Source organism: Citrus clementina, unplaced genomic scaffold (genome assembly GCF_000493195.1).
Source record: "Citrus clementina cultivar Clemenules unplaced genomic scaffold, Citrus_clementina_v1.0 scaffold_7, whole genome shotgun sequence".
In the NCBI taxonomy this organism is placed as follows: Eukaryota; Viridiplantae; Streptophyta; class Magnoliopsida; order Sapindales; family Rutaceae; genus Citrus; species Citrus x clementina.
In genome coordinates this window covers 9,966,972-9,989,080 of record NW_006262075.1, presented here as the reverse complement: position 1 = coordinate 9,989,080, position 22,109 = coordinate 9,966,972, and the positions used below count along the sequence as shown (strand labels likewise).

At 39.9% G+C, this 22,109-nt stretch overlaps 3 protein-coding genes across 3 annotated transcripts; 2 read left to right on the top strand and 1 right to left on the bottom strand.

Moving 5' to 3' along the window:
• The first annotated feature begins 679 nt into the window (after positions 1-679).
• LOC112096894 lies at positions 680-3,970 on the top strand. Its single transcript, XM_024181105.1, has 4 exons — positions 680-935; positions 1,026-1,882; positions 2,054-2,958; positions 3,523-3,970. The coding sequence occupies exons 1-4, from the start codon at positions 680-682 to the stop codon at positions 3,968-3,970; spliced, it is 2,466 nt and encodes an 821-aa protein (XP_024036873.1).
• A 5,054-nt stretch (positions 3,971-9,024) lies between these two features.
• On the bottom strand, positions 9,025-11,914 carry LOC18036412 (auxin-induced protein AUX22). The gene is made up of 3 exons (XM_024180758.1): positions 11,430-11,914; positions 10,773-10,866; positions 9,025-9,277 (listed from the first exon to the last, which is right to left on the bottom strand). Exons 1-3 carry the CDS (start codon positions 11,806-11,808, stop codon positions 9,178-9,180), a joined length of 573 nt encoding a protein of 190 aa, XP_024036526.1. The 5' UTR covers positions 11,809-11,914; the 3' UTR covers positions 9,025-9,177.
• A 6,167-nt stretch (positions 11,915-18,081) lies between these two features.
• On the top strand, positions 18,082-21,340 carry LOC18036980 (ABC transporter F family member 4). The gene is made up of 2 exons (XM_006427041.2): positions 18,082-18,151; positions 18,962-21,340. The coding sequence occupies exon 2, from the start codon at positions 18,972-18,974 to the stop codon at positions 21,141-21,143; it is 2,172 nt and encodes a 723-aa protein (XP_006427104.1). The 5' UTR covers positions 18,082-18,151; positions 18,962-18,971; the 3' UTR covers positions 21,144-21,340.
• The last annotated feature ends 769 nt before the right edge of the window (positions 21,341-22,109 follow it).

Sequence of the window (22,109 nt, the reverse complement as noted above, 5' to 3'; positions counted from 1 at the left end):
GGCCACAACGGATGAAGGGGAGCAGAGTGATGGAATCTTGAGACGCGAGCCGCCCGCAGCGAGGGTGATAGCTGGGGGCCCAACGTTGGCCGGAGATTCGAACAGATCGAGAAAAAATTATGCCAGATACTCCATGACCAGTAAAGAGATACTCTTCAACACCCCAACAGCCAAACGAGCAAGGGTCAGGCAAGTGCCAATCATGTGGACGGATGAGGATGAGGAAGGGATTCTATACCCCCACGAGGACGCTTTAGTCATCAAGGCTACGATCGCTAGCAAGAAGTTTGACCGGATACTGGTTGATACGGGGAGCTCAGTTGATGTGCTATTTAAATCAACTTTGGAAGAAATGGGAATAGCCGACCGGAAGTTGGAATACACCAACACCTCCTTGAAGGGGTTCGGAGGAGGGAAGCTGGTCCCTCTGGGCGTGGTCGAACTGCCTATCACAATCGGGAGCCCCCCGACAGAAAGAACAATGATACTGGACTTCGTCGTAGTGGACGAGGAAGGTCCTTACTAGATGATCCTAGGTCGGCCATTTTTAAGGATGAGCAAAGCGGTGCTGTCCAACCATTATCTGGCTCTGAAGTACCGGGTGAATGGGGTAGTCGGAGTGGTACGAGGAGACCAGAGGATCGCAAGAAGCTGCTACTCCTCGGCAGCAAGGGAGGCGATGCAGATAACATCCCTCGATACCCGAGTGGAAAACAAGACTGGCAGACAAGAACCCGTAGAGGATCTGGAAACAGTAAGCATGGGACCAGAGAACCCGGGAAAGACGATCAGAATCGGGTCGAGACTTGAGGGAGAGCAAAAGCAGGAGTTGGTGAAATGCTTACAGGCTCATGCCGACGTGTTTGCCTGGACACATGAGGACATGCCAGGGATTGACCCAGAGGTAGCATGTCATAGGCTGGCAATAAAGAAAGGTGCTCGGGCAGTAAGGCAGAAGAGGAGGTGCTTCAACCAGGAGAGGTATGAGGCTGTAAATGATGAGGTGGAGAAGCTTCTGAGAGCAGGGTTCATTCGGGAAGTCAATTACCCAGAGTGGATATCAAATGTGGTGTTGGTAAAGAAGGCAAACGGCAAGTGGAGGTTGTGTGTGGATTTCACAGACCTCAATAAGGCGTGCCCAAAAGACAGCTTCCCTTTACCAAAGATCGATCAGCTAGTAGATTCAACGGCTGGACATGGTCTGCTTAGCTTCATGGACGCATTCTCGGGATACAACCAGATCCCCATGTACGAGCCGGATGAGGAGAGCACGGCTTTCATCACTAACCAAGGTCTGTTCTGTTACAGGGTGATGCCATTCGGTCTCAAGAATGCTGGGGCCACCTATCAAAGGCTGGTGAATAAAGTCTTTAAGCCCTTGATCGGGAAAACCATGGAGGTGTACGTGGACGACATGATCACCAAGTCCAAAATCCCGAAGGAACATGTCAGACATCTCGAGGAGACGTTCGAGCTTTTGAGGAAGTATAAGATGAAGCTCAACCCGGAGAAGTGTGCTTTTGGGGTCGAGTCAGGGAAATTCCTGGGATTCATGGTGAGCCATAGGGGGATTGAAGCAAATCCCGAGAAGATCCAGGCGATTGTGCAAATGACGTCTCCTCGAAACCTGAAGGAGATGCAGAGCCTCACGGGGAGGTTGGCGGCGTTGAGCAGATTCATATCCAAGGCTACAGATAAGTGTCAGCCATTCTTTCAAGTGATAAGGAGGGGAAAGAAAACGGAATGGACCCCAGAATGCGAGGAAGCCTTCCGGAACTTGAAGCATTACTTGCAGCAAGCTCCGCTACTGTCCACACCGAGGGATGGGGACAAGTTGAATCTGTATTTGGCGGTATCTGATCGGGCCGCCAGTTCCGTTATAGTGAGAGAGGAAGAAGGAATTCAGTATCCGATATACTACACCAGCAAGGCCCTGCTCGACGCTGAGACCAGATACCCAACGATGGAGAAATGGGCACTGGCCCTTGTGGTTGCTGCTCGGAAGTTGAGGCCGTACTTTCAAGCATTCCCGGTCTCGGTAATAACCAACCAGCCATTGCGTCAAATTCTGCACAAGCCAGATGCCTCTGGTCGGCTCGTCAAATGGACTGTAGAGCTGAGCGAATTCGACATAGACTATAAACCCCGCGCGGCGATAAAGGCCCAGGCAATGGCCGATTTCGTAGCTGAGTTCGCGGAGCCCGAAGTATGCTTGGATCAGCAAGATGCAGATATAGGCAACGACGAAACTCAAGTATGGCAGATATCTGTGGATGGGTCATCAGGAGAGCGGGGTTCAGGAGCAGGGATTGTCCTGGAAGGCCCAGAGGGGGAGGAGATCTCTTATGCTGTAAAGTTGGAATTTGCAGCCACAAATAACCAGGCAGAATATGAAGCCTTGATAGCAGGGCTGGAATTGGCTAGGGCCGTGAAAGCGGATAGAGTTAAGATCAGAACCGATTCCCAGCTGGTTGCGAATCATGTCAGTGAAAGATTCCAACCAAGAGAGGAGAAGATGGAACAGTACCTAAGGATAGTCAGGCAGATGATGGGGAAGTTCGAAGCAGTGGAGGTGATACAAATCCCCAGGGAGCAGAATAGTCGAGCAGACATTTTGGCTAGGATGGCAGCCGTAGCCGACCCAAAAATGCCAAAGTCGGTCCCCCTAGAAGTGAAGTCTCGCCCGAGTATCGAGCAAAATTTGGGGGTGTTGCGGATAGAACAAAAAAGCTCGTGGAGGGACCCGATAGTTTCATACCTTAGAGACGGGGTCTTACCGCCAGATAAGCTACGGGCTCGGAAGATTAGAGCTCAGGCCTCGAGATACACGATGATCGATGGGGTACTGTATCGGCGAGGATATACATTACCGTTCCTTCGGTGTTTGGACGATGACGACGCGGATTACGTGCTGAGGGAAGTACATGAAGGAATTTGCGGAAATCATTCTGGCGGGAGGTCCCTGGCCCACAAGGTTCTAAGGCAGGGATATTTCTGGCCGACGATGCACCAGGATGCGCAAAGGAAGACCAGGAGCTGTGCAAGCTGCCAGAGTTTTGCAAATTTCTCCAACCAACCACCAGAGAAGCTCACCTCCATGGCCTCCCTTTGGCCATTCGCTCAATGGGGAATTGATCTGATCGGCCCATTGCCAAAGGGACGAGGAGCAGCAACACATGCAATAGTCGCTATAGATTACTTCACGAAGTGGATAGAGGTAGAAGCCCTTAGCAGGATCACAGAGAAGAAAACAACAGACTTCGTGTGGAGAAACCTGGTCTGTCGATACGGGATCCCATATGCCTTGGTAACGAATAATGGCAGGCAGTTCGATAATCACAGCTTCAGGGATTTCTGCCAGAACCTCGGGATAGAGCTGAAGTATTGCTCGCCTGCTCACCCTCAATCGAATGGACAAGTAGAAGCAGCCAACAAGACAGTCAAGAGGCTTCTGAAAACCAGGCTCGGAGCAAAAAAGGGTGCGTGGGTTAACGAGCTGTCAGGTGTGCTATGGGCATACAGAACAACCCACAAAACCGCAACGGGGGAGACACCGTTCGCTTTGGCTTTCGGACATGAAGCGGTCGTGCCGGCTGAGGTAGGAACGACCACACACCGGACAGATCATTTCAATGAACAGGAGAACGACGAGCAGATATGTTTGAATCTTGATCTGCTAATGGAGATGAGGGAACAAGCAGCCGAGCGATCAGTCACTTACCAACAGAGGGTTGCTCGGTATTATAACCAGAAGGTGAACATACGGCAATTCAGGGTCGGAGACTGGGTACTGAGAAGAGTGAATCAGAGCACCAAAGATTCGACTCAAGGAGTGCTGGGACCGAATTGGGAAGGGCCGTATAGAGTCAAGCAGATAGCGGGGCCCGGAGCTTACAAGCTGGTTCGCGCGGACGGCCACGAAGTGAAACGCCCATGGAACGCAGCACACCTCCGAAAATACTTCCAGTAAGACTTGCTCACATTTTAAAGCAATTTCTGCTCATGCTGTTTATCTTTTATTTTTATGTTTTATGTCCGAACAATTTCATATAAGTCAAATCCTGCCATTAATGTAACGTCGACGAATTTTATTCGCTTGAAACCGAAAAAAATCCTAAGGCATGCAAAGGCTCGTCAAGTCTCAGAGCCTGTCTTATGGCGAGACAGAAGCCAAGCATGCCAGGATCTGCTCGGCCACGAGAAGGCAGCAGAATCCAAATCGTTTGAAGAAGATTCCCAAGGCATGCAAAGGCTCGACAAAGTCTCAGAGCCTGTCTTATGGCGAGACAGAAGCCAAGCATGCCAGGATCTGCTCGGCCACGAGAAGGCAGCAGAATCCGAATCGTTTGAAGAAAATCCTAAGGCATGCAAAGGCTCGCCAAGTCTCAGAGCCTGTCTTATGGCGAGACAGAAGCCAAGCATGCCAGGATCTGCTCGGCCACGAGAAGGCAGCAGAATCCAAATCGTTTGAAGAAAATCCTAAGGCATGCAAAGGCTCGCCAAGTCTCAGAGCCTGTCTTATGGCGAGACAGAAGCCAAGCATGCCAGGATCTGCTCGGCCACGAGAAGGCAGCAGAATCCGAATCGTTTGAAGAAAATCCTAAGGCATGCAAAGGCTCGCCAAGTCTCAGAGCCTGTCTTATGGCGAGACAGAAGCCAAGCATGCCAGGATCTGCTCGGCCACGAGGAGGCAGCAGAATCCAAATCGTTCGGAAAGTTTTCTACGGCACGCAAAGGCCTCACCAAGTCTCAAAGCCTGTCTTACGGCGAGACAGAAGCGATCAGCGTTTCAGACGAAAATTAATTCATAAGTACGACACGAGATAGTAATCAACAACATTTTTATTAATGGCTAACAGAGGGGATAAATTTCATAAACGTTGTTCATTACAATACAAGAAGAAATATATCAAAAAGATGGTGGATCAGTGAGCCGAGCAGCATCGGTTGGCTGGACCTCCTCGGGTGCAGGGGGGGTATCACCAGTTGCGTCCGGGGGGGTGCTCGCCTCGCCAACATCAGCAGGGACTGCACGAGGAGGAGAGTTACCCTCCTCAATCACGATCGGCTCTAACCCCTCGGCATCTTCCTTGGCCGCCTCCTCGTCCATATGCTGAGCAACACCAGCTGCAAGGTCATCCATCTTCAGATCAGGGTGTCGCTTCCCGAGGACAGCCATGATGCAACGGTAGGAATGCCGAAGTCCCTGGTCGTACTGGTTGTCGACTCCTCTCTCTAAGTTCTCGACTTCCCTCTCCAAGTTCTCGACCTGGGCTCGGTGGGAGTCGCGGAGAGATTCGAGCTGAGCCGCGTACATAGCCATCTGCCTTTGCAGATCCTCCTTGACCTTGGTAAGCTCCTCCTCGAGGGTAATGGCTTTTACTTGAGCAAGTGATTCTTGCTCTATCAGCTTCAGGTTCTCGAGGTTCAGCTCCCCTGCTTTCTTCTCGGCAACGTCAGCTCTGGTCGTCGCCGATTGAATATCTTCCTTCATCTTCCGGTCGTAGCGGCCCACCTTAGCCTTGTAATAGGTGGTCATGCAGCTGAGGTGGAAGGCGCTATGCTGCATGGCCCCCACCAGCTCACCCAAGGTGCGGCCGTCAAAATCCTCCAGCTCCTTCTTGCTCACGAGTTTGGTTAACTCATTGAGGTAAGGGACCAGATGTTCTGCTCGGCTGTCGGGTAAGCGAGATCGAGGCCCGACAGGAAGAGAAGAGGTAGCAGGACCTGTGGCTGCTCCACTGGCTTCCCCAACTTTTTCAGGGGCTGGAGGTAAAATCTTCAAGGGTGGGGCCTGCTGCACGACGTTGGCCCGCTTTGCAGTAGGGGCATCCTTACTCTGGTCCCCCTTCGTGGTTGGAGGTCGAGAACGTTTTCGGGTCAGGGCCCCAATCACAGCGTCCTCCATCCTATGGCCAGGAAGTATCAAGCGAGACTCGAGCAAGTTGTATGTGCTTAACAGTTCTCGGCTCGAGCAAGAATTGGCCCGTACCGCCTCGACCCGTTTAAGCTGGTCAGGTTTGAGCGGGAAGTGGACACCCCAAGAAACTACAACACAAACAGACACTTGGTTAGAGACAAGCCAATAAAACAAGGACAATTATGGATACAAGACATCTGAAGCGAGCAGGCAACCTGGGACCGTGAAACGGGGCGGGACCCGGTAATCCTTCCCGTCCATTTGTGCGACCTGACCCCAAGGACCCCCAGCAAAAAAGAACTTTCTCTTCCAATTCCCACCACCACCAGTAGGGAGGTCGGTTATGGGTTTCCTGGTCTTGGTGCTAGATTGGAAGTAGTACCAACCGGCATCTTTGGGGCTGCTCTTTAGCTGGTACAGGTGCTTCACCTCATTAATTGTGGGCTCGCTTTGACAACATCTGTCCCACAATATGAACAGACCAGAGAGCACTCTCCAACCATTTGGGTTCAGCTGACCAGGAGATAGATTTAGCCCGCTAAGTACCCGGGCAAAGTAAGGTTGCAAGGGACATCTCAGCCCGTACTTAAAGCTATCCAGGTACAGGGTAACATATCCCCTAGGAGGCCGGCTAGGAGCATCCTTCTTTCCTGGGACCTTGAGAAGTATTTCACCAGGAATGCTATACCTCAGCCGGAGGTCCTCGAGCTCATCAAACGTGGTCGTGCACGTCATGTAATCAATAGCGTAGTCCCGCGATAGGGCTCTACCTCCTATTCTACTCCTCCCTTCTGGTCGCGGCGCTCCTGATGGGGACGCCTCACCAGAATCATCCCCTTGACCCTCACTCAAGGTGTTCTCCGATCCAGAAGATCCTTCTTCATCGCTACTGTCGCTCGAGGAGGTTGTTTGGGGAGACATCCTCCTAGCGCTAGTACCAACACTAGACCTAATGGGCTCTAAGGGGATCCCGGGATCAAAAGCGGGATCAGCGAGCAGACTAGGTGGGAAGTCCAACTCGTCGTCGTCAACCTCAATGACCTTCTCTTTGCCCTTCGACATTCCCTAAACTCTACCACAACGCCACCAACTACTACCCAAACGAAAGAAAAAAGAAGTTATCTATAAACTATCCGAGACCGAGGAGAGAGAAGTAATACCTGAAGTACTGCTCCAATCGGAGAAAGGCAAGGATGGGGGCTTCGTGCCGGAACTTCTTTGCCGGAGAAACAGAGACGTAGACGGAGACAGAGTGAATGGTGAATATGCCGTTCGAGAGGATTTGGCTTTCCAAATGAGGACGGACTCTTGGGTTGCCAGCATATAACTGCGCCGAATCCCGAGGATCTCGTAACCGTCGGTTTGAAATTCAAATGGAGGGGGGGATTTCTGCCACGTCACCTCGTCCGCAATTAAATGCGACATGACTCCTGGCAGCCTTTTCCAAACCCACGCGAGCGAGTACTATCGAGTTTCTACTGCTGGTCCACTACATTACCCAACACCAGAAACTGGGGGACCGGTGTTTGGGAGGGATACTGTTTGGGACAAATGCGTCGAAGGGACCAGGAATGACGAGCAGATATCTGATGGCGGAGTTCTGCGAACCGGTGTGTTCCGTTAAAGCCTGGCGCGTGGAAGAACAGGAGCAGAAACATCCTGCTCGTCCACGATGTTGTCGTCCGCGAGGCCAATTCCTATAAAAGGCATAAGGCCATTCCGGCTAGAGATCGAGAGGCGAGGAGACCCGGTCGACGGCAGTTGGCAAGACGTGCTCTCCAGCACGAGAATCTAGGCACAACAGCCACGCTTTCCCCAGAACCGCGACGTAACACGCAAGATCTCACAGAGCCATGACAGCCACACTTTCCCCAGAACCGTGGCGTAACACGCAAGGTCTCACAGAGCCATGGCAGCCACGCTTTCCCCTGAACCGTGGCGTAACACGCCAGATCCTATGTTTTGCCCATAACGCAGCAGTTGGAGTCCCATACCGTCTCGAAAAGAGCGGAAGACTGAGATTCAGAGGAAGCCTATAAAAAGGTAGCCAACGAAGGTAAAAGGGTTGGCATTCTTGAGAAAAGGGGAGAAAACCACAAGAAACGCCATAAGACCTGTGGCAAGCTTTTCCCGAACCTTCATATCTGACTTGAGCGTCGGAGGGTTTGCGCCGGGAAAACAACCGGCGTACTCTGACTTATCTGTGTACGCAGGGACCTCTGGAGAAGAAGCCTGGCGAGGAGACCTCCTGGTCGTGACGAAGTTGATCGAGCAGAGATCCTGATCGTAGAACGAGGAGAACCGGAATCTCGCATCAACATTTTATATACTAATTGTGTAAAATAAATTAAAAAGGTTGTTTGATTCTAAACTAAAATAACGAATGCTCTCGCCAAGATTTAACTTAAGAATCACATCTCCAATGGATAACGATTGAGCTACGCATAATTATGTCAGAGTTCATCAATTAATTAATTAATTAATTAAGAGATGATTAATTTAATGCTAAATTTGTCAGTCGGTACTTGGAATATCCCTTGTAAGTTAGAATTCAGATTAGATTCTGTACCAGAAACTAAAACAAGTTATTGAGTTCAGTGTTGTCCCACTAATCATGTGCGTTCTTTTTAATTTGTTCTTTTTAAAGAAATTATTAAAAAAAAATCCGGGTTTAAGAATATGGGAACATGGGTTTTGTTCAATGAGTTCTCCACCGTTAATTTGAACTTAAATTTTTAATTAGGTTAAATTATTTATTTTTGTGTCTTGAATTAAGTTGAAAAGTTTTCTAGATTTCATTACAAATGGGCTATCTTGATCCTCCAGAGTAATCTCAAATTTTAAAGGTCTCTTCTAATGTTATAGGGAACAATTAATTATTAATTTGTTAGTATGAAAAAAAATTGAATGTCATTGAAGAAAATTCATCAGATAATTAAATTTGAAAAACAATACATAATTATTGGGAAAAAAAAGTGGTTAAACTAAGCAGAAATATATAAGATCAGGATTCTCTCAAAATCATTCACGATGATCGAAAATATATAACAAACAATTTAATTTTCCTATATATCAAGAGTTTCTATCCCAATTTATATAGTTATCGCTAGAGGTACAATTATAATTTCAGCAAGAATTGTCTGCTTAATTATGATGCAATAAATAATAAACATCATCAAACAGAAACTGTGTAATTGAAATTCTCTCAAATTTCTCCATTTGATCAAATTGAATTTTCAATTCTGATCTTCGTTTGATCACTCGCTAATTCTTTGAGCACCTCTTGGATGGAGTCCAAATCCCTTCGCTTCTGATCTCTTCATGATCCTTAGCCTCTTGCATGTTTCAGCAAACATCCTGTAACCATAACCAGCAATTTTTTTAATCAATCAACACAATTCATAACCTTTCACACAAACTATGAAGTTACTTATACATATTGACGTAGTATCTGTTTAACTTCTATCATTATCTTGTGGTCATATTTGAAATGTAATTAAAACTCTATACTGTTAGCCTTAGCAAAACTTTCTAATCTGATGATGAGGAATTCTAATCATGCTTTATTTTATGGAGCACAGATGATAATTGAATGTGCATGTGATAATTTTATTTATTTGATCTCTCTTACTGAATTTTTTTTCTTCTAAAGTTTGGGTCATAATAATGTTTCAAGATTAATTATTTAGCTAAGTAGGATTAGTCAAGTAAACGGGTCAAGATAAAGTTAAAAGTTAATGCGGAGATGTTTCCGAATGTTTTTTAATTGGAGGGCATGTGGAAATTTAGTCAAAAGTTTAAAAATGCGGGCGAGATTCTTTATTATCATTCACACTAGCTATAATTTCTAGCTTGACCAGGACATGGTCTTTGAGTTGAGGGCAATATGGTCATCTGACTGACACTCATGATTAGGGAATTTGCTTGTGTCGGCAGCAAGAGCCAAGAGGTCCACCGTAAATAAGTAAATAATCAATGCGAAATTGCGAATGAGGTGTAAATTACTATAGAAAGAAGAATTGCGGTGTGAAAAATGAGTGATGATACAATTATAAATTTTTATATAAATTTATTTTGTATAAATTAGTATTAATTTATTGGTTGACTGAAAATATTAAATAATATAAATAAATCATGTAGGTCATGTGATATTTAATTCAACTAATTTTATCATGTCATATCAGTTTGTACAAAATAAGTTTATGTGTTTGTGGCTATATAATTATTGGCATTTTCACAATATTGCGGTGTGAAAAATTGTATAGTTTTATGACACTTATATTTTGAAAAAAAAAAGTAGAAGAACAATTTCAATTCTTTTCTCCCCTCAAAATTTTGAAATTATTAAGACTAATTTTTAGAAATTAAATTTTTTATCTTTTAGATCTCATTTCCCAAAATATAGAAAAATATTTTTTTAAAAAAATTGAGGCTTAATTTTTTTCCCCATCTCTGAAAAGTCGATTTCAAAAAAGCAAATATCTTTCATTAAAGTTGCAAATATTATTTACAGTAGTTGGATCCTACGCATATCAACTCACTATACATAGATACAGTTTGTTGTTCATAAATAAACAAGAGATTTAATTTATTTCAGATCTTTCATCAGTTTAGTTGACAATTTTGATTTTTTATTTTTATAAGAAGATGGGTGGATGAAGCCTAAATTATCTCAGAATTTAAATTCAGGGAACCAATAAAAAAAAAAAAGAATCTAAAAACCACTGGCTAAGTCTTAAGAACAATTTAGTTGACAATTCAACTATGAACTAAATTGTCTAGCTAATTAATCTTTCTGTAATACTTATCATCATAATCATATATAATTAATTAAATGGCTGAAGAAACTTACTCCCATGGAACATCTCCGGCTAACATCCAGTCTCCATCTTTGTCTTCGTAAATGGGAACAAATTCAGAGCTGTCTGCATCCTTCAATGCCTCACCTGCCAGCATATGTCACAAACAATTATTTCCATAATTGTTGCTGTCTATGTTTTCGATTCATGCATTAATTAATCTTGTTTATACATGTCCACTCTCCTTGTTCATTAATTAATTACCAATCTTGACCGCAAATTCCATGACAAGCAAGGGCATCCATACATATAGTTATCCAATCATATATTCAATTTTAATTAATTAATATTCTTTTCAAAGAAAATTCCATAACTAAATCAACTTTAAACTTCTTTCCATATTTGTATTTCCTTTGTGAACTAACACCGAAAAAGCTGTTATTTGTGTAACGCACGTATGTCAAAGAATATGATTATTCCTTTACCTTTTAAAGCACGCAATAAGCTTAAAGCATAAGTTGATCTCCAACTATTCCCTCACAAAAGTTTCTGTATAAGTTTCAAACATACACGACAGAGAGAAATTTCTAATATAATCTTGCATATTAAATATAGTTTTTGCATGGCTAAAGATGTTGAACAACTCCCAAAGTTGAATATATAATCCTAGATATTAAAAAAGAAAAAAGATGAATATCGAGAGTACTTACTTAATCCAAAACAACCAAAGAGCTTCTCCAAAGACATGGCAAGATCAGGGTACCCTTGGTGCATGCCCAAATCAATTTTACGAAGAAAAGGAGCTCCATCCATGCTAACTTTCACGTACATTTTCGATGATTCACCGCCATCTTTCTCGTTAAAACTGTTCTTCCTCCGATAAGAACACACTGGCGGCCACCCCACAACTTGGCTCTTCGTTGGGTTAATTTTCCGCTCGCCATTAGTCTCGTAATTGGCCTCATCACATATATCAGAGAAAGCCCTTTTCTTCTCATTCTTATTGTTGTTCGATGAACTATTTAGACCGCTGTCGCAGCCGTCGCGACCCGGGAGCCCCAGTCTCAGCTCCGTTATCTCAAGTTCCATTGCTATAGCCAGCTGTTGATGAACTAGGGTTAGAACTTTCTTCTTTTTTTTTCTTGCAATTTGATTCAATGTATATAGCTTGTTAGCTAAGGTAATATAAAAAAAGTTGAACACAAAAGTGAGTCTAAAAGAAGTTAAAGAGAAGAGAAAACATAGTGGGGGCAATGACAGGTCAACAAAGGATTGGTGGTCGGTCACATGAGAGGCAAAACGTGGGGACTATTTTTGCTCCCTCTAAACACCGGTTAAAGGCCGGCACTATAAGTTGGAAATATGGGACAGATCGTAGGGCTGTTGGTTTACTTGATGATTTGGTGGGATTTGATCCTGGCCGTTTGTTTTGGTGATCTTTGGGAGCAGGCCATGTGATTTGCCTTATTGAAGGGGTCTTTGCTATTAACTATTTTGTGGATATATATAGATAAATGACTAGCAATGCAAGTAGCACCATCATATCGGGCTAGCATGTTTTGTAAACTTGCATTTTATTGTTGCTCATGATCCTTTATCCAAGCATTCATATATATGTCGAGCATTATGGTTGCACTACTATGCTCCTTATGCTCATTCACTGTAACAATATGTCCATGCCTGATTTTACGAATGTGACATCCATTCATGCGGAATATGATTTCTTGTTTACGTACTCCATTGATTTTTCTTAAACAATAATAATCCTAAAAGATCTTGTGTAAGGTATATTAGAGTATTGTGCTTATGTATGGTTGAGTTGTAATTTGCTAATTGTGTCAATTATATGCTTATGCAAATGTATTTTCACTCGAGAGAAGTTTAGATCATGAAAAATTCTGCTCCTATAATCCAACACAACCACACGCATTTCTATCAATTAGTATATATGTTCATCGAATAAATTCTTATTTAGTTCCTATATTTTACAAGTGTCTATTTAGTTCCTATGTTAAAAAAAATAATCTCAAAACACTTTTATTATTAATTATGTTACAATTTTACCCAGTGATGAAGATAGCATCATTTTTTTGGGTGGGCTAGATTTTAAAAAAAATGAAATTTATTTCTAAAAAAATTTATTTTATACAAATGAAATTAAGCACACTACATAAGTAAAAAATCTAACCATAAAACTATAAAAATACAATGTAAACAAGAAAAATATTATCAAATAATAGATTTATTTTTTATTTTTAATAAATATTAATAAAGTAAATTTGTAAATTATAATTAATTATTTTTTTTCAAAAAGCTAACCCCGACTGAAGCCTGGGTAGCCGACCTTTATCTTCGCCTTTGATTCTACCCTTACTTTTTCTTTCCTTTCACTAAAATACCCTTACAACAGTGTTCTTGCCTTCTTGAGGATATTAATGAAAAAAATGATAATTTATCAAAATAGCCTTAAAAGTAACAGAAATATTTTTCACAATTTTTTCTTATTATTTTTCTTTTAAAATTAATTTGGTAAATTAATTATTTTATAAAATAACTATTATTAAAATTATTGTAAGGATATTAAATATTTCTTTAAGTTGACTGATATTAAGTTTTATTTATAAATAAAGTATTGGCAAGATTGTTGCACAAGTACAAAAAATGCTAGTTTTTTTTATACTAATATTTATTGGTTAATTAGCTAATAAATAATTATTGATTAATTTTCTAATTAAATTCTCATAGATAAATTAATTAGTGTCAATGGTAGTATTGCAAGGGTATTATTGTAAAAGCAAAGCAAAAACAAGAGTGAGAATATAATACATTTACATACAATGATATTTTGAGATATTTTTTAAATTATAAGCGACTGAATAGGTACCTAAGTCAAAATATAAAGATTAAACGAGCATTTACCCTATGTTCATCATGAACATTAGCAACAGATAATGCATGCTTGGATGTCTATGTTATCATGCATGTGTGCCCTTGGTTCTAGCTAAATGAAAAAGGGTAAAACAAATAATGAGAAGTAAACTTTATGGGTGCATCGTGAAGAGTTATAAAAAGCAAATGGGTATTTTGTAATGCTCGCATATGTTCTGTTCATGTATGAGTAGGATCATGTATAGAAGTCGATGCATGGGAACGTACTATGGTACTTACAATATATATAGCAAACAAGAACGGAAGAAATGGTCCTGCGGAAAGTTCCTGCAGCCTAGTCAAGAATTGCAATGTCTCTGTTGGGGGCCCTGTGACTTCGGAACCGCGTTTTTAGTGCTGCTGTCCAAATTACCTCTTTTGAATCAGCATCGCTACCCCAGCTGGGAAAAGTATTTATCGCAGGAGCACTCTCGAGACTGTAACCCTAGCTCTAGCTCTAATTTGATTTTATACAAACGCTTATACAGTAAGAGATTAATTACAAAAATAATATATAATGTTGTTTCCTAATGAAATATAACTTATGGTAGCTAATGTGAGATCATCATGTGAATGATGCGATAAAAAGTGGACATATTGTTACTTCAGTTCTGCCAAAAGCTAATAGAATAGGACTATTAGGAACAATATTAGGATATAAGAGAGTCTTTTATATCGAAATTAATTAATTAGGAGTTGCTAATTAATGAAACAATTTGGTGATGGCATGAGCATGTGTGTTGGTTCTAACTTAAATGCCCCAAAGTAGGATGAATTACTTAAGTGAGAAAAAGTACGGCAAGGACACTAGAAGCACTAATTGCATATTTGCATGTGCTAGCTAGACATGGCCTGAGCAGAAATGAATCGGGGTTTTCAGATGTTTGGTACCTCGACAGCTCAGAATTAATTTTGCAAGCTGTTAGGTTCCAAATAAATTCTTGTGTCGAGCTCATGTGATGTACTGAATCTTGATTAGCATATATAAAAAGCTAACTCTAAAAGGTTCCCATAAAATTCCCAAATATATCACCTTAATGAGAAATTTTAGAATACTTCTGATGTATTACAATCAATTGATGCATGCATGACATATATGATTGAATTTAATATAATCACTACTTGCATGATGATTTTTCAAAATAAATGTATACATGTCATAACATTATTTTCTTGTTGTATGGCTAATATAGTAACTCTGATGTATTCTAGAATTTTTCCACCTTAATTTAAGTGTTTTTGTCAATGTCAAATCTATATGAATAATTAATGCAAGTCATTTAAATGATGTGATATTCATCATGCAAATGGTGAGATGATGTAATCAATTCTCTTAGAATTTAAAAAAAGTTATTAACTACTTGATGAATACCTCAACATTTAGAATAAAATTTTAGAACTTTTATTATGTATTAAAAAAAACCATATCAATAATGATCAAAAAAAAAAAAAAAACCATATCAACTATGATTTTAAAACTTATTTATCTTTTCTTTGGGAATTTCACGTAAACACAAAAACGAAAGTTAATGTAAAAACTATTATTGGGGGCTGTCAACTTATAAGCTACCAAAATGTCATTTCTCCGTTGATAATTTTCTCTAAGCATATGCGCGCACGCCAAAAAAGAAAAAAAAAAAAACCAACCAAATTAGTTCCAATCCAAGGCCATGAACATCGTTCCTGTCTATTCTAATTTAAATTTGGATTCAATGTTGATCTCACATTTTTACGATATTTTAATTTTCAGTTTTGGAATAAATATGTAGTTAAACTATGATAAAACATATTTTACGTAGAGAATATAATATTTTGCTGGAGCCAGCGACTAATACCAATCCAATGGATGGCTGGCTATTAGCTAGTAAAGAAGGTGTTTCTTCTCAACCGAGCATATGTTTCCTTCGGTTTAGACTTTAGACCAGGCAAAGAGATTCAGGTTAGGGTCCTACGTTAGGGCACACGCGTTGGATTTATCACCATCACCAACACCAACAAAACAATTCTGGATCACGTTGTCTTGACCTTGATCTTCATCACCATACACAGAAACCCTCGTCAATTAATCACCAGGGGATTTTGATGATCACACGATCACATGATCGATAACGTTCAAGTGGCCCTTCTCCCCCGCTATTCTCGTTGATCTTGGGCCGTCGATTGAGATATGAAACGGGTGGTTTTAAAGTGTGACACATTGGATGTGTTAATGTTACATGACCTACATGCATGTGATTTACTCGTGAAATCAATCCATTAAGATCAAAATTTCCGTTCAATGTCATGAGGTTTTAAATCATACATCTAAATGATTTGGTGTGATCTTTAAATTTTAATTCTATACATTGAGATTTTGAGAGAGATCCAGAGAGGTCTTCAAGTCATCATCGGCTTCTTATAATGTTGGCAGAAAATTCGTGGATTTGATGGACAAAACTTATAGCTGTTTTGAAATAAAGATCAATGGTGCAACGTTCAAGGTCACTATAATAATTTGATAGCTATATCATATGTAGCTCAATAGTGATTTTTCAATTTTTCTCCAATTTGGCTTATAATTGATGCATGCCCTCACAGTACTAGCTGGTAGCCCAATTATTATTCTCTAGAAATTAAGTTGCAATGCCAGAAAATAGAATTTTTTTTTTTTTGTCGGGGATACATATAGATTCATATTAGGGAAAATTAAGTAAACTTATTGCACTATGTTCTTTTTCATTATGTCCTAACAATGTGAAGAAAAATCGTGATACACAAGGGAAGTTCATACTCCTAGAGAGTTATTAACCAAAGTAAAAATAATAATAGCAATACATTTTCCTTTCTCTTCATTGAAATCTTTAATTACCCGGGCTCTCTCTTAACTGTAAATTCTTTAGAACATGCATACATACTCTCGAAAATGTAATTGAAATGGACAAGAGACATAGTGGTGCCCATTACAGAATATGACCGAGTCGTAGCTTGTGAAAGCTCTTGCATCCACACATCTATAAGGGCTTTGTGTTCCCTTTTGGTGGACAAGATACCCATTAACCCCCCCACGCCCGGGACTGCCATGAATATGGTTCAGATTTTGATGTTGACAAAGATATTTTTCTTGTGGTTGTGGACATAAGTTTTGCAATGTGTTTCAAAAAGTTCCATTGATTTAGAGAGTAAAAATTCATTTAGTCCATGTATTTTAAGATTAGTATTCATTTAGTTTCCGTATTTTTAAAAATACCTCGAAACATTTCTGCCGTTAAAGTTTTGATACCCCTACCGTTACTTTTTATTTCTTTTGGTTTACTTTTACAATATTACCCTTTTATAATAATTTTTTTGTTTGGACATTAATTAAAAGTCTATTTAGTCTATGTATTTTAAAATTAATGTCCATTTAGTTCCCGTATTTTTAAAAATACCTCGAAACATTCCTGCCGTTAAAGTATCGATACCCCTACCGTTACTTTTTATTTCTTTTGGTTTATTTTTACAATATTACCTTTTTATAATAATTTTTTTGGACATTAATAAAAATAAAATAATTAAATTACCAATTTAACCCTAAAAATTAAAAAAAATTATATTAATTTTTTTGCAATCACCATTTGCACACTTGATAGTTTGCATACAATTTTTGACAATTTAATTTTTGACAATTAAAAATTAATATAATTTTTAAGGTTAAATTGGTAATTTAATTATTTTCTTTTAATTAATGTTCAAACAAAAAATTATTATAAAAGGGTAATATTATAAAAGTAAACTAAAAGAAATAAAAAGTAACGGTAGGGGTATCAATACTTTAACGGCATGAATGTTTCGAGGTATTTTAAAAAATACGGAGACTAAATAGACACTAATATTAAAATATAGGGTCTAAATAGGCTTTTACCTTTGATTTAGAAATAACATGAATGAATGACACGTCTAAGTAATCCTTTCAATGGGTTAAAAAAAAAAAAGACGACGACTTAATTATTGTTGTGTACCTCTCCATTTGGAAAATAAAGTTATGTTCGCTAAACTCTTGAATTATGCTATAATATATATGATTTAGAAATTTGATAAATCTTGATTGTAAATAATATCGACGCACGGTGATATAATAGATCCTAACCTTACAAACTTGTCGTTTATTGATCATTTGATTGGTGTTTTTATAATTATCGACTTATTGACGATGGCATAAAAAAATAATTTTTACCTGACACCCGGGCATGACGGTTAATAATTTGTCATTATTAAATTTTTGTAATGGACTCGCAATTTTGGGTAATTTTCTCTGAGCCAAACCAAAATCAAAATTGGGTCACATGACAGCCCACCAAAAGAAACCCCATAATGAGCTCGTTAACAAGGCCCAAATTATAAAGCCCATGACCGCCTTTTCCTTTTTCTGTCCGGACTTAGGTTTAAAGATTGAATTTTTTATTTAAGCAAGAAGCCTGCGTTAGCCGACTGTGTTAGTGCCCGATCGGCTCAACTTTCGCAATTTCGGCTCCGATCTCACATCAAGGTACGTAGTTTTCATCTATCTTCATGCTTGAATTGAATCAGTTACCGAATTCGATTATCTTAAGCCCGCGTTTGGTTTTGCTTATTTGTAATTTTCGCACTCTTGTGATTGTGTTTCACTAGCTTTGCGAATTCGATTTGATTTATAATTCCGTTGGTCCCAATTATTTGAAACTAAATAGAAGCATACAAAACAGAAAGGTTCGCAATTAGGTGTATGAATTCGGTTTTTAAGTTAATTTGTTTCATTAGGCCAGCGTTGAATAGTACGTGTGATATAATCCCTGTAGTTTGACTATTGTTCTGTTTGTGCATTATGGGTCTTAATTTTTTGGCATGCAAAAATTCTGTTTGATGTTCTCGGATATTGGTCTATTTGGAAAGAAGCTGGAAACTTGTTAATTTTGTCTCTCTTTTTTAGTGTGTCAATTAATCTTTTCCAGGTGTAGGTAATGCTAATGCACTCGTTATGAAAATGGTGTTTTGTTTGTCTTTCTGGTAGTTATGACTTGATTCTTAAATGTGCTTTCTTTGCGGTTCTTTGAAAGGTCTCGTGTGACAGTGTTGTGACTAATTTTTGTTGGTTTTGACCCATTGAATCTTTCTGAAGTATAAAAATCATCTGATTTTCTTGTGTATGAGTTTAATGCACTATCTTTATGTTATTTATTGAAATTGATGGCCTGGAATAAGTCGTATCTCTACGCTAATGATATGGTCTTTTTGTTGTCTTTGTGCTGGTTAATCTCTTCACATTATGAACTTATATGTAGAATTAAAGTTAATTGTTTTCGGTTTCAATTACCAACAGAATAGTTCTAATGGGAAAGAAAAAATCGGAGGAGGCTGGTGTAGCCGCAAAGTCTAAAGAAGTTTCAAAAGATGGGAAAAAAGAGAAGCTTTCAGTCTCAGCCATGCTTGCCAGCATGGACCCGAAAGCTGATAAACCTAAGAAGGGGTCAACCTCGAGCAGTACTTCTGGTAAATCCAAGTCAAAGGCAGTAGCAAAACCATCTTATACCGATGGCATTGACCTCCCGCCTTCAGATGACGAGGATGATTATGCACTAGATGAAGAGATTGATGCCAAAAAACAACTCCATAGACAACAGAAAGACGAATCAAAGCAACTAGAAATCTCCGTAACTGACAAGGAATTGAAGAAACGAGAAAAGAAAGACATGCTTGCTGCACATCATGCAGAGCAGGCTAAGAAGGAGGCCCTAAGGGATGATCATGATGCTTTTACTGTTGTTATTGGTAGCAGGACATCAGTACTTGAGGGTCAAGACGATGCAGATGCTAATGTCAAAGACATAACAATTGATAATTTCTCAGTGGCAGCCCGTGGAAAAGAACTCTTGAAGAGCACGTCAGTGAGGATATCGCATGGGAAGAGGTATGGTTTGGTTGGACCCAATGGAATGGGCAAGTCTACACTGTTAAAGCTTCTTGCTTGGAGGAAGATTCCAGTTCCTAAAAATATTGATGTGCTTTTGGTTGAGCAAGAAGTGGTTGGTGATGATAGAAGTGCGATTCAAGCAGTTGTTTCAGCTAATGAGGAGCTGGTTAAACTCCGAGAAGAAGTTGCATCCTTGCAAAATTCAACTTCTGTTGATGGGGAGGAGGATGGTGATGATGCTAATGATGCAGGAGAGAAGCTTGCTGAATTGTATGAAAAATTACAGATCTTGGGTTCAGATGCTGCCGAGGCTCAGGCATCAAAGATTCTTGCTGGATTGGGGTTCACCAAAGAAATGCAGGGCCGTCCTACCAGGTCATTTAGTGGTGGCTGGAGAATGAGAATATCCTTGGCCAGGGCACTTTTTGTACAGCCAACTCTTTTGTTGCTGGATGAACCCACCAATCATCTTGACCTTAGGGCTGTCCTCTGGTTGGAGGAGTACTTGTGCAGGTGGAAGAAAACTTTGGTGGTGGTTTCACATGATCGAGATTTTCTCAACACTGTCTGCACTGAGATCATTCATCTCCATGATCAAAAGCTCCATTTTTACCGTGGGAATTTTGATGATTTTGAGAGTGGGTATGAACAGCGCCGCAAAGAAATGAACAAGAAGTTTGAGATTTATGAGAAGCAAGTGAAAGCTGCCAAGAGGTCAGGGAACCGAGTGCAGCAGGAGAAGGTGAAAGATCGAGCTAAGTCTGCTGCAGCCAAGGAAGCATCAAAGAACAAGGCAAAGGGAAAGGTTGATGAGGATGAACCCCTTCCAGAGGCCCCAAAGAAGTGGCGAGATTATAGTGTGGAATTCCACTTCCCTGAACCTACAGAGTTGACACCACCACTGTTGCAGCTAATAGAAGTCAGCTTCAGTTATCCTAACCGCGAGGATTTCAAGCTGTCTGATGTTGATGTGGGTATTGATATGGGGACTCGTGTTGCTATTGTTGGACCCAACGGTGCTGGAAAATCAACTCTGCTGAATCTTCTTGCTGGTGATTTGTCTCCAACAGAGGGTGAAGTGCGAAGGAGCCAGAAATTGAGAATTGGGAGATATTCACAACACTTTGTGGACTTATTGACAATGGAAGAAACACCAGTCTCGTATCTTCTTCGACTCCATCCTGATCAGGAGGGACTGAGCAAACAAGAGGCTGTTCGCGCAAAACTTGGGAAATTTGGACTCCCTAGCCATAATCATCTTACTCCAATTGCAAAATTATCTGGAGGGCAGAAAGCTAGGGTCGTCTTTACTTCAATCTCCATGTCAAAGCCTCATATATTACTATTAGATGAGCCCACAAATCATTTGGACATGCAGAGTATCGATGCCCTGGCTGATGCACTAGATGAGTTTACCGGTGGAGTTGTTCTGGTCAGTCATGATTCCAGGCTTATATCACGTGTTTGTGATGACGAAGAAAGGAGCGAAATCTGGGTTGTAGAAAATGGAACTGTGTCGAGATTCCCAGGAACATTTGAAGAGTACAAGGAGGATTTACAAAGAGAGATCAAAGCGGAGGTTGATGATTGAGGTGACATTTACGGCATACGTATTATTGGTACTACTAGTCTCAAGCTACAATTTTGCGGCTCCTGTTGCCATTGTATCCTGTCATATCTTAATCAAGACAGATTTTCTTTTTATAAACGTGAGTGTAATCATTTATGTTGCGGATCATTCATTAATTTTGCCCTTGCCTGTATACATGTATTGTTAAATTAATAAATTATGCTTTCAATATGTTGCCGGTTTCATTCTGTTAGATTAATACAGACACACTTTCCATCACAACCAAATAGGGGAAAATGTCCTTTTATTTAACCCAGATTGTTGTTTGCACATTGCCACTTCAATTTTAATGTTTCTTTCCAATTTCTTTTCATGTTTTTAATGCTGCATAGAGCTGGTAAAATTTGACGCAATTATTAAATGAGTCGGGTCAAGATTGACATGATTTGGTTAAAAGATTTTGACTTATTTATTCAATTAATGATATAATTATATTTTTTATTTTAAATAATTTTTTGTTATCAAAACTTAAATAGTGGACATGATATTTTTCTTTTTTTTTAAAAAAAAAGAATGAACATATATATAGTGTTTCATTTGTAAAATTCTATACAGATTTAGAACTTCAGTGTTATACGTGTGTAAAATATTGATAGATATTTATATTTTATAATATCAATGTATAACTTTAATAGTGTTAATGTGTAATATCTTTTTTTTTTTTATTTGGTTGCTTTGGGGGGAGGGGGATGAACACGCACACACACACACACACACATAGTTTCATTTATAAAATTCTATATAAATTTAAAACTTTAATAGTGTATATATGTAAACTATTGGTACATTTGTATATTTTAAGATGTGTGTGTGTGTGTGTGTTTGATGTAAATCAAATATATAAATATTTAGTGGATTACCTATTTATTTCATGTGCTTGGTTAGAGTTTATATATTTTAACATGATTATTAAATGAGTTATATTTA

What these genes read in the sequence shown, in the direction of transcription:
- LOC112096894 (XM_024181105.1), top strand. Translation starts at nt 680, where the DNA reads ATGCAGATAACATCCCTCGATACCCGAGTGGAAAACAAGACTGGCAGA. An exon ending in GGGCCGCCAGTTCCGTTATA is followed by an intron (nt 1,883 to 2,053) that starts GTGAGAGAGGAA and finishes ATAACCAACCAG; the next exon opens with CCATTGCGTCAAATTCTGCA. An exon ending in GGAAATCATTCTGGCGGGAG is followed by an intron (nt 2,959 to 3,522) that starts GTCCCTGGCCCA and finishes ATGGGCATACAG; the next exon opens with AACAACCCACAAAACCGCAA.
- LOC18036412 (XM_024180758.1), bottom strand. Translation starts at nt 11,808, where the DNA reads ATGGAACTTGAGATAACGGAGCTGAGACTGGGGCTCCCGGGTCGCGAC. An exon ending in CTTTGGTTGTTTTGGATTAA is followed by an intron (nt 10,867 to 11,429) that starts GTAAGTACTCTC and finishes ATATGCTGGCAG; the next exon opens with GTGAGGCATTGAAGGATGCA. An exon ending in GCCGGAGATGTTCCATGGGA is followed by an intron (nt 9,278 to 10,772) that starts GTAAGTTTCTTC and finishes TTATGGTTACAG; the next exon opens with GATGTTTGCTGAAACATGCA.
- LOC18036980 (XM_006427041.2), top strand. Translation starts at nt 18,972, where the DNA reads ATGGGAAAGAAAAAATCGGAGGAGGCTGGTGTAGCCGCAAAGTCTAAA.